At 40.9% G+C, this 12,421-nt stretch overlaps 1 protein-coding gene across 1 annotated transcript; it reads right to left on the bottom strand.

The window, feature by feature from the left end:
* Positions 1–2,757: 2,757 nt before the first annotated feature.
* Positions 2,758–10,923, bottom strand: grxcr2 (glutaredoxin and cysteine rich domain containing 2). Its single transcript, XM_080482663.1, has 5 exons — positions 10,605–10,923; positions 10,043–10,226; positions 8,586–8,695; positions 5,855–6,073; positions 2,758–4,042 (listed from the first exon to the last, which is right to left on the bottom strand). Exons 1-5 carry the CDS (start codon positions 10,659–10,661, stop codon positions 3,869–3,871), a joined length of 744 nt encoding a protein of 247 aa, XP_080338789.1. The 5' UTR covers positions 10,662–10,923; the 3' UTR covers positions 2,758–3,868.
* Between the last annotated feature and the right edge of the window lie 1,498 nt (positions 10,924–12,421).

The raw sequence follows: 12,421 nt of genomic DNA on the forward strand, positions 1-12,421 counted from the left end.
TATTTAGAATAAAGTTCGCAAAGCAAAAACAAGTCTTGGTTATGTTTTGTTGTGACATAATAAAGAATGTTATCAACCGCCAGACCCATTCTAACTACGAACTGCAAAAAAAGTAAAGTAGAATAATCACAAGTGGTCTGAGTGGTGAGGAGGCCCTGCAGCATCTCAAACATTAAACTAACAATAAATGTAATATGCACACTGGAAGATATCAGCTGTAGCAATATTTCACAATGTCAGCAGGAGGAAAAGATGAATACAGATTAGGAAGATCAGCAGTTTATTTGTGAATCGTTGTCATCCCATCAAAGTCGGTAGCCAGCGTGAAGTGATCGGTACAGGAGCAGGTGTAAGTGGTAATTCTTAGTTCTCCATCAGTGCACCTCATTTCGTTGTTTTAATGACGTTGTGTAGGAAGACCAGAGAATATCTGCTTTCCTAAGTGGTTTACATGCTCTCTCTGTGTCTGTGTGGGCCTAATCCAGGTAGACATGTTGGCCGAGCTTTCAACTAAAACTTGGCCATTGGTGAAAACGTGTGCATTTCCTGTGCACGTTGTTTCTATAACGGACTGGCGGCTGTCCAGTGTGTGTGTGTGTGTGTTGTCTTTTACCCGGTGTCTGCTGGGACATGCTCCAGCCTCAAAAACCACAATGGAGTTTACATTGATTAGCCACAACAATATGACCATTTTGATTAATACTACGTCGTTCCTCTTGAGCTGCTCCATATGCAACACACTGTGATGCGTTGTGTGTTCTGGCACTATTCTATTAGAATCAGCTTTAACTTCTGCCGCAGCTCGAGCTCCTGTAGCACATCCGTTGCATCAGTGAGACCTGGTCATCCGTGACCCGGTTGCTGGTTCCGCGTTTCTCCTCCGTTGTAGTACTGTCGATGGACGTTGAGCAATGCAGAACCTGCGGTGATGATCCGACCACGTTGTCTCACCATCACAATTAACAACATCAAGGAATACTATTCCTGTCCTATCCCCAGGGTTGGGGAGTAACGGACTACATGTAACGGCGTTACGTAGTTAGGATCCAATTTTTTTTTAACTGTAATCCGTTACAGTACATAAAAAAAAGTGTAATCTCGTTACCGGTATATTAGATAAAAGCTGGGATTACAATAGAAAATGAGATCGCATAAACTAGAAATGCAGCTGACACGTGCGCTGTCCACTGGCATTGCGACACTTCCCGACACTTTAAGGCAGACTGCAACAACAAACCCACGCCTGAAACGACGCGTTGCCATGGATACTGCCGGCAGCTGCTCTGGTCATGGCTGCTCCCGGGGAAAGAAACACATTTTCTGTCTGGAAACTCTGACATCGTTTTTGTTTTGAAGTCAGAGAAGGCTCTTAACCTCTCGGTACAATGCAAATTTTGCCTCCCAGCCGACAAAGTGCTGTCAACGTCTAACCTGAATAAACATCTCCAGATAGGAAACAACCCGCTCTTTTACTGATACACACCTGGACTCTGTCAACTACTTTTATTAGCTCGCTAACCTGTCAGTAACCTGCCAATACCATTACTTGTGTGCATGGTAGTAAGCCATTCTCAATACGTTTAGAGGATCTCATGTTTTAGTTATTAATTGGGTCTAAACGTGCCAAAACTTTTTTTTTTAAGTCTGCTCATTGACTCAGTAGCGAGTTCAGCGGGTTGTTCAGTTTTGATCAATCAGTGATTTATGCTGCCAGATACAGCCTCTCAAACATTTATATTTAGTCCGGAAAGAAAACCCCAACAACATTAAAACCAATGAGAGAGAGAGAGAGAGAGAGAGAGAGAGAGAGAGACAGAGACAGAGACAGAGACTGCATGATAATTATAAAACTTTATTTGTATGATTCTTTAAAAAAAAAAAATCAGTGTTAGACACCTGATTTGTTACTGAGTTTTGATAGTTCAAAACTTGTTCTGTTAAGTGCAGTTTGTGTATGCTGTGTATAAGATTTGTCAGTACACTGAGCAGATGACACATTCTATTCTTTTATGTTTGCTGGTGAAGTAATCCAAAAGTAACTAAACGTACTCTGGTACGTTACTTTTTTATTTTAGTACGTAGAGTAAGTTACTGATTCCTTTTTTTGACAGGTAACTTGTAATTGTAACGGATTACATTTTTCAAGTGACCTTCCCAACCCTGCCTATCCCACCCACTAATCACCTGATAAAGAAATGCAACTGTTAAATAATCGAACTTCATTCTTTTTTGCTAAAGTTAATTGACCTCCTTGCATGTACAATGTACTTCCAATCTAATCTGTATGACGCAGACCTGGTGTAGTTTATTCTCCTTTTACTCATTTTTCTTTTCAGCCTGCTCCTCTCATAAGCAGGGGTTGCACTGCACAATTGAAACCCTTTCTGGCCAGGTGTCTGATTCATATTAAAATCAAACCTAATTTCAGCTCTTTCATGGATGAAATGGACCAAGTAATAATCACCTGCGCCTGGCCAGCAAACAACAAACCCAAAATATTCTGACTTTTGGTCAGTTATTGTCAGCAGAACCAGGGCTGTGAGTGAATTTCTAAAGAGACTTTATTTTTTGTGGATTTTTTTTAAATCAGTGTTTGCACAAAGTGGTAAACAGAGGTGAGTTACCATGGGAACGGTATCGAAGCATCATCTACAGGATGCAGTAATACGAAGCTCGAGAGGAAAAACAACCATATTATCACTGTTTTTTGAGATACTTTGCAGCCAAAATTGTGCCATAGAAAAATTATATTCTCATCAAGTGAACACATTTTTAATAGTTTAGTACAAAGGTGTCAAACATATTTTAGTTCAGGGGCCACATGCAGCCCGATTTCATCTTGAGTGGGCTGGACCAGTAAAATAGTGCCATTATAACCTTCATATTTAATCTTTAAAGACTTTGTAGTTGTAGTAGTAGTAGTAGTTGTTGTTGTTGCACAGAGTATATGTGACAAAAGTCTTTACATATTTTTGTAAAACCAAACAATTATTACAGAAAATCAGATGCATAATACAGTGAAAATGGCCAAAATAGTTCTCCTATAACCATTGGATTGTGCATGTTCTTTAAATGTTTTGATAGTTGTGTAATTCACAGACATCAGCAGCTTTTCTCAATTTGTATGAACAACAGATTTTCAATCTTACACTGTCACAACTCTCAGGAAAATATACGAATGTAGCACATTTTTAACATCATCCTTGGATTAATCCCGTTTCTAAAACTGTCACGTTAGGCTCGCTCGCTCTTATCTTTCACTCTGTATTTTTTTTTGTTATTTCCACTCCAATTCCTTATCTTCCCGTCTTATTTTCCCTCCCTTTGAAAAAAAAAAATATATATAGGCATCAATTACCCTCGTACAGTGCAGCTTGTTAGGATGAAAAACGTTTCATTCTCTCATGTGAACAGTGAGGCGGAGATACGAACAGGGCGGCCTTTCCAGCAGACACAATAAACTGCAAAAATGTTTGCATCGTTTTTAATTAAAATGATAACTCTGTAGTGGAACCAGGTTTAATCAGGAAGGAGGGTGCAGATGCAAAACAATGCAACAACAAAAAAGTGATTATGTGTTTGTGTTATCTGAAGCCATGTTCACTGCACACGGTAATTGTGTTCCGTGATTTTCGTTGCCCAATGGACACTCACGATTCCTCTTTCCAGTGACGGCTTATGTTTCCTGGTGGTGCCTCGAAACACCCCACCAAGAGCATTTTACATTAGAGCAAAATTGCCACTGAGACAATTCTGAAGAACCGGTCGGGCATACACTCACTCACTCACTCACTCACTCACTCACTCACTCACTCTCTCTCCCTCTCTTTCCCCCCGTTTGCCAGACATGGGTGTCAGCCAAACGGTGCTATTTACTGGAGCAGGACTGGCACTTCTCCAGACCATGGGGGTAGCAGGCTTGGCAACGCAGATCACTGATGGACTCATTGAAGCGGTTCGCCAACATGGACAGCTTGCTGCCGTGACACAGAGAGCAGGGAGCGCAGCCCGAACCGCCACAATGCTGGCAGCTGTCGGCCTCCTGGAGACAGAAGAAACACATTAGAGGGGAGAAGAGGAGGAGTCAAAGGAACTCTGAGGTAAGCCAAAGGCTAAAAATGTTGGGGAAGAGACGGGACTGAGTGGGAAATTCAAGCGGCGCAGGACTACAGGCTGAGCTAGAAAGGGAGAGCAGATTTGTTCACAGCTACGGGAACGTTTTGCGTCCTTGAAAACCTGCAAAGAACAAAATCCTGCAGTTTCTCCTGTTTTCAAAAACCATTAACACACGGCAATGCTCATTCTTTGGATCATCGTCAGAGGTTAATGTGAGGTTTGTCACTTTTGAATCACATCCACCTGTTTTCTATAATAGAACACAGTTTTCAATTTAAACTTATTACAAAACTTGACGGTGCAGCTGTTTAACCACAAGGTCAGCTCATAAACAAAAACATAAACAATGCAGGTCTCTCTGACTGGACTGCCCGCTGAAACAAACATTAAAAGAATATTTAAAATAGTGTTTCTAATAGGCTGCATACTGATTGCATTTTTCACACAGCCAGCAGATCATTACTGCAAAGTTTGCAGTGATGACTGTTATCAAGGACATTATGACTGAATAACAACAGAAGATGTTTTCGATTCCACCTTAGCAACGTGGATGTCATAATCTACTCTTCAGTATTTTCCCGGTGAAAACTTTACATTCATACTGAGGTTTGTGCAGTAAGTAAGATGTTGATGAGGCTTAAAGGCGTGTTTTAAATATTCAGAGCTGGAAAAGAAATGCCGTTCCCCTCTGACCCCGTCAGAATCCCTTCAGGAATCACAAAGTAAAGTGAAATACAGGCATTGGCCGCTTAACGGTGCATAGTTAGGTGCTTTCAGAATAAAAGGTGTTGCACTGAAAACCAAACCACTAAAGAGCTTTTGAAGATAGTGGCGTGAGACAGACAAAGTATGATCGACTTTGCAGAATAATTTTGGGGGAAAGCACAGCGCACAATTAAGTGAGACATTCAGAAATAGCAACGCGTCGCAGCTGAAGTGCAAGTCAAAGTGTTTAGCATTCACAAGCAAACTAATTAAGTTTTGAAATAATTCATGATTGCATTCTTTGTTCATTGCAACAAAAGATAAACAACATTCAGTTATTCTAATACAGGGTGAAAATCCTTTAAGATGCATGTCTGATTAATTCCACATGTATAAATGTCTCCACTGGAAAAAACATTAGCAGAATGTACACACATACAAACGATTAAAAAGCTGACTTTGTCTGAACATGACAGGTAAAAATAATGATCTTTTTAAAGCAAAAAGCTGAAAGGGGTCTTCTTCAGAGGCAGGACAAATGAGGAAGGTGAGAAAGGGATGAAAAGAAGAGTGAGGAAAGAACAGTAATCAGCCAAGGAAGTGAGGGGGAGGGAATGATAGCGACCTGGCTATCCTTGCTGGATGGTAAGTGGCAGGCAGATGCTGCAAGGGCAGAGTGAAACTGTGGACTCATCAGTATTTGTTCACAGTTGACAGATAACACTAGGACAATGAGTCGGTGGTTGTTGCAGCAGGAGGGAGGGCACAAGGGGGGAAAGAAAGAACAGGGGTACAAATAAGGTGGCAGTTACAAGGAAACGCAGAGGAGACCTTGAGACGAGGCAGATACTGTGGAGTGAATCTCTGTATAGAAATGAAAAAAGAAATGGAAGAAAGGAAAGAAAGAGGCACATGCAGAGAAAGTGAGACGCAGGAGAAGGAGGAGAAGGACACGATGAGAATCCAAGAAACATAAATGGGGTGATAAAACCTCTACCACACCACTGAGAACAATTTGGGCAAGGATCATTACCTTGGTATCTGTGTCGCTGATCTGCTTCTCTGGCATCTCATCCCCATAAAGAGCTCTCGCCCTCCTCCTGCTCGCCCGCTCCCTGGCCTTTGGGTATCCCTCCTGGTCCGCAGGAGGCACAGTGTGCTGCCGCAACAGCTCCGGCTTCTTCGGCGGCGCCCGGATGATGCGCAGGTTGCTGGTGTAGATGATTATCTTGCCAAAGTCCAACACAGAGTTCTGAAAGGAAGTGAGAAAATCAGCATATGCAAATTATATCGCAAGACAAATATTTCAATAAATCTTTTTTTTTTTCCTCTTCAAGTCTTGACCAAGGTCAAACAGTACCCAAAGTGAATCTCAAGACTCTGGCAGACTGTGCCCTCATTTAGATGTGTGTGTATGTGTGTGTGTGTGTGTGGGGGAGAGAGAGAGAGATGGGGGAGGATTTCTAATTGTACTCACCAAAATACAGAATCCATTTTCTAAAACACTGTGTATTGCAGTGCAGCTAAGTTCTAGTCTACAGTACAGATCACATCAACGTGAAGGGATTCAAAAAGTATAAAACTATTACTGCTATAGATATATACTGTTTAAATGAATGAATGAATGGATCATTTTAAAGCTTTTAAGCATGTGTAATTAGTGTCACCTTTTAGTCTCAGTGACAATACTTGCACACGGCTTTTGTGTTTCTTTTCACTGCACCCCCCTTGTTGAAAAATAGTTCAAATCAAACTGAAAATTGTTTTGTGGGCAGTGGTTTTTAAAGAAAAAAAACAAAATCCGGATCACTGTGGTCCACTGATAAATGGAATAGATACAGACTTGGTCACTGGGGTCTGTTGTGTCTTTTTGTTTAGAGGATAAAAGAATGGAAGTGACATGAAGCCAGCAGGCGTTGGAGCTGACCTCCTCTTAGCCTGCTGCACTAATGAAGCCTCTGCCACAGCAGCACCAGAACATGAGAAATCTGCTTGTTGCCGTCGTTGCTCCACATTAATTGTAGTGAAATTTGCATTGCACAGCATGTGGTTGATGCTTTAATTACCCACGAGTCATCTTGGGTTGCTTTTTTTTTTGGACTTTTAAGTCTGAATGGCTTGTTTTGTTCTCAACATGAACGTATTACGATCTAAATTACTTCACAGAGGTTGATAAGTCAACATGTTTTTATTAACTCCTTAGCATATAGGTATTTACAATGTTACTAAATTTTAAATAATCACATGTTAATAAGACCTGAACCAAAGTCTGTCGCTTAAGGATTACGTTTAACATTTGTTGAACTTTTGTTGAATTTTAACAATTGTCACACATATTTAGAATAGAATAGAAAACTTTATTGTCATTGTCACCATGTACAATGAGATTAAAAAGTCCCAACCAATCTGTGCTTATTAAAATCACACTTCTACAAGTGATGACTTAATTCAAGGTTTTTAGGTCTTTTGACAACAGCACCAATTAAACTTGCTCCTATTTTATTCCAATTTTCACAGAAGGTTGTGTTTTCTAAAATCTTCAGTATACTAACAAATCGTGAGTATTTGTGGTGTTAATTATTGTTACTTTCGCTTTAATCTAGTAGTCAGGCTTGATCATCGAGCAAGATAAGATAAAGAATATAACAGAAAATGTACACCACACACATCAGTAACATGACTGGGAATAAAACATTTCTATAAATAAGACATACTGTGAGCTCCCTTCCGGACATTGTCTCCTTCAAGGAAAACTTTGTGGAATTGATTCAAGTCAACATGAGAACAAACACAAAACAGCCCAGTCTGCAGTTAAGACTTTTTACCAGGAGAGAAAAAGTATGTCCCTCTATGAAGCAAAGACTCCAGCAAAGAACAACCAAGAATCCTACATGAGGTCACAAAAGGACATCAACCCTCGTTTAAGACTCCAGCAAGTGGTCTCTGCACTGGAGCTGTTTAAACTAGAATTGGGCTCTCTAATATCAACTCATGACAACATTTTCAAGTGACATGAAAATGTGAAAAGTTTCAATGACAACACTGGTCTGAGCCACTGAAAACACAACTTTTTGAGAGCAGCTCTCAAGTTCGAACTTTCCGAAAAACGCTCTGACTTTGCCTCTGTGGAAACAGGGGTAAATGCATCTTTTTCTGAAACGCTGCTACTGTGCATGCACACCTTGGCCATAGTAAAGAGTTCACACATGCAATCCAGCCTCATACGAACGTCCGTGTACTCCCATTATTAATGCTTATTGTTCTCTGTATGGGTGTGTGTGTGTGGTTTCAATACAAAAACAAACAACAGCAACAACTCGTGGCCCTACACGCTACCCTACATCGTTTTCTGCATTTCTGTGTAAAAGGGTCAATATTTTCAAAATGTTGCCGATATATTTTATAAGAATTTTTAAATCAGATTCGGGACTGTTCAAAACGCATGGACTCATCAAATGATACCAGGACTATTTGACACTGACCCAACTCTTAATTAAATTTACCCTGCTTATCTGAGAGACACATGGACTCTTCAAACTGCACCCAGACTCTTTAAACTGGACAGAAACTGTTTAAAATGAGAGTAAATTCTTTAGTTTCAGGCTTCAAGTCAAACATTCAGATCCAACAACAGCCTGGAGACTGATTTCTGTTCCAACCCATTTAAACTGCACTGAGCAATGGACTAATGAATCTCTTCTCCAATAACCATCACCTGGGCTAATAATAAAAATTCAGCAATGGCAAAAACCAGCATTGCTTACTTTGCTATCTCCCATGGCTTCCTCGGTTTGGCCGGCAGCAGGCTTGTAGCCTCCCATCCCTCTGTACACATTGATTCTCTGGGCAATGAGCCCTGTTGGAGGATAGATACCTGGGTACAGAATAAAACATGCCGTTAGGATAGACTGAGAATATGCAGCACAAGTTTCCAACTTAAGTTGAAGTCCCATATGTAAACAGTTCATACTCTATTTGTAACCCATTGAAGTGCATTGACAAAATAGGTCACTTGAATTATATGATCTATTGTGTCGGGTTCTTATCCCAATAGATAAAGTGGAAGTTAGTCCAAATAGATTAAATGTAAGTACATAGCTAATCAGGTCCACATGACTTTGCAGACAAAATCGTGGGAACGATTATTGCATAATTTGTGATATTTTAAACCGCAAAACTTTTTCACAGTTTGTAATTGTCCAGATGGTGTATAACTCTCTCACTGTAGGCATAGCCAGAGGCTTTTTTTTTTTTTTTTTTTTTAACGGGAAGGAATCTGCCACTGCCAAACCTGTCTAAATGAGTGCAATCATGATGCCCAGTAACCAAGACTTACATTGTTATTTTATCCTAGGAAATGCAGAAAATATCACGTCAAAACAAGAAACACAATGCTGCCTTTGAAAATAAAAATTTTTTTAAATAGCATTTTGTACTTGCTTTTGTCTGTGATTTATTTTTCCAGGATCAAAATTGGCTTGATAAATCAAAACCAGATTGAAATGGATCAGAAAGACAATAATTATGAAAAAGAAAAATGATAATAAATCAGATTTGGTCATATTGTCCATGTAAGGTTCCTTATCAGCGGCTCTAAGGTGCGCTACACAATGGAGACACTACTAGTCACCATTGCAAACAATCACCTTGATTTCAGAGGCACCAATATCTTGACAACATTACAGTTTCCGGTGGTTTGAGCATCCCTCTTCGAAAATGCTTTGTGGTATCTCCTGGATACCTGAATGGAGTTCCTTCAAATTTCACACAAACTCTCACTTTGACTAGTTCATCAGGGAGTCAACTTCCCTTCAGCAACAGTTTGGTCTCCAAAAGTCAAAGGTCAGAGGCATTGTGTCTGCTGGCGTGTTTGAAAGAGCAAAGGCTTTGATGCACAACATAACACACAAGATTTTCAATGTGCTTTTACAGGTAACTATCAGAAAACATCTATAGATGTATAGAATACAAATACAGATATACACTCCAGAGAAGACTCTCTTTCGTTCAAGACAAAATGCACACATAAGCATGAACAAATCATCTCATGCAAACCCACGACCTGAGGGCTAAAGTACTATTTTCAAATGTAACACACGCGCCCTGCTGGTCTCCGTGGAAACCAGATTGCATACAGTACAGCCCACACAAACACGGGCCAAGCTCGGTCATGCATACAAAGACAGAGATACTTGAACTCCGCTTGAAGATAAGAACCAACCCTGCTGGTCCCCATGAGTCTCCTCAAACCCGCAGAGCTGCTCCATCTCAAGGTGGCTGGGAGGGATTTTGCGATGGACAAAGCTGTGGGGGTATTTCTCCTCCGGACTGTCCAGCTCCTGACCGTCCTCGTACACATGCTTCAGCACCCGGCCGCTGTAGGACGACGCCAGCTTGAACCTCACCTGCAGTTAGAAGTGAGACGTGACTGTTTGCGCCTCACGGCGTTCCTGTGCTGGGACGTTGCATCAGCGGTTAATGTTCATAGCTTGATGGCTCAGAATAGAATAGTTGTTCGAGGGAAAAGAGCCGTTTGATCAACAAGACGGCATGCAAATGCCTACAGCAGGTCAACACTCAGACTAACACCCAGTCCCTCTTTTTTCCCTCTCTTTCTCCATCTTTGCACTTTGAAAACAAAAAAAGACACCGAGAACTCGTGATTGTGTTAAACAATGTGTCACTTTTTACCTCGACACATCTCTAATCAAACATGACACATTTTTAAAAAGTACTTCCAAGATATGAAGTTCAATGAAAGTAGCTGGGTAAAAATAACTCACCTTTCTGGGCTTGGTGCCTTCATAGCGCTGATTCAGTTTTCTCTGGAGTTCCTCCATGATGGCCGATGAGGGGAGGATGCAAAGAGAACGTCAGTCCATCCAAGAATCTCCCAACCTCAGGTGAAACAACCCGATCCGGGCAGTGTGCAGCTGGCCGTGTTGCGAGGACGTACAGGATGGATGGATTAACGATTGGATTCATGTACAACTCGATGGAAGAAGTGAGAGGATGATGAAGATAGGGTGACGGGGCGTCTTTCCCCGTGTCCTGCCTCCAGAGTTTGACTGCACCTGCTGGTTTTAGGGGACCCACCGTTCTAGCTCTCCGTGTTAAATTATTCACGGTGAGATCGTGTGTACAAAAGGGCGGCTCGGAAACCAGAAGCCTCATCATCAAATAATTATGATCACCAGAAATAGATGGTAGTTGGAGCCTGAGTGCTGCTCCGTGTGTGTGTGTGTGTGTGTGTGTGTGTGTGTGTGTGTGTGTGTGTGTGTGTGTGTGTGTGTAAGAAAGAGAGAGAGAGAAGAAAGGAAACCTCTCCCTCTCTATTACCCTCTTGTGTGTGTCTATATCTGTATGTGTTTGTGTGTATTATTACAGTGTGTGTGTATATCTGTAAGAGGGTGTAAAGGATGGTTCTGAGTTTCCTTGTGTGTGTAAAAGAGAGCGGGGGGGGGGGGGGGGGGTGCAGGCTCTACATCTCTCTACCTCTTCCATGGCCGTGTGTGTTTGTGTGTGTGTTCTTGGGATGGTTGTATAGCTGAAAGTCATTGAACCAGAGCCGAGTGTATCAGTGTTGGTAAGTAAACACCATATTGATGTCTGCTGCTTCATGTCGAATATTATTATCTTTATTTATCACCTTCATCAAAAAAAAAGTGTTTTATGTAATAATAAGCTTCGGGAAAGAATCAAAGTGAAATATGACCTCACTTCATTTTATTGCTACGTCGTGTTTATTCCATTGCAAGCGCAAAAGGAGGAACCTTAGTGTCTTTGAGAACGTCTTCCAGTCCTCGGAGTGTAACGTCGCTCTCACCTTCCATGAAGTGAAGTTTTAACTCACTTTTATTTTTTAAATTTTCCTGCACAAGCCAGACGGCGCTTCAGGGACCTTGTCTCAGACTCAAGAAGATTTAGAGACAGATCTGACAGAAAGATTAAATAGACTTATATCACAAATGCAAATCCTTTACATAGTGTAATACAGAACAAAAAAATTAAGGGAAAAGTTTTCAGACATAAAACTGAGGTGAACTCTACCAAATGCAGCATAAGTTAAAAAAAAAAAAAAAGAGAAATCTTATGGCTTTGCCCCTGTGAGTTCCACTGATGTCTGATGCATGGGGGCCTTCATCTTTAGTGTTTGAGGTGAAATTCAGTGACGTTGGTACTTTAGAAAGTTTCACGCAGTACTGTGGTGGTTCCATGTTATTCCACAGTCCAGAAACACGAGATGGATCAAATATATCTGCAATATAACAACGCGAGGATTGTTCCAGCAAAGTTGGAAATCACAGTAGTTCGGTTGCATTGGAAGTAAAATGGTTCAACTATTAAATGATTAACTTATTCTTTACTCTAGTTTCATTGTGCGATTCTGTGAAGTGGCCCGTCATCCAATTAGTGTTCTAACGAAAACCCCATGTGCTAATTGTGTTCCTGTCAAGTGAGGTGGCACGGCTGAGGAACAACGGCCATGAATTCAGCACTAAATTTATGTAATAACAGGTTCACACAATATTTTAAAGCTTTTTTGTGTTTTTTTTTTTTTTTCAGTTCACATATTTATTCTCATCTGTTCGGCCACCTC

Source organism: Lipophrys pholis (assembly GCF_963383615.2).
Source record: "Lipophrys pholis genome assembly, chromosome: 16".
Taxonomy (NCBI): Eukaryota; Metazoa; Chordata; class Actinopteri; order Blenniiformes; family Blenniidae; genus Lipophrys; species Lipophrys pholis.

Bases quoted from the DNA above. Each gene is read 5' to 3' on its own strand.
- grxcr2 (XM_080482663.1), bottom strand. From the start codon at position 10,661: ATGGAGGAACTCCAGAGAAAACTGAATCAGCGCTATGAAGGCACCAAG. The intron at 8,696-10,042 runs GTTGGTTCTTAT...TTCTGTACCCAG, and splicing joins GACTCATGGGGACCAGCAGG to GTATCTATCCTCCAACAGGG. The intron at 6,074-8,585 runs GTAAGCAATGCT...ACTTCCTTTCAG, and splicing joins AAGCCATGGGAGATAGCAAA to AACTCTGTGTTGGACTTTGG.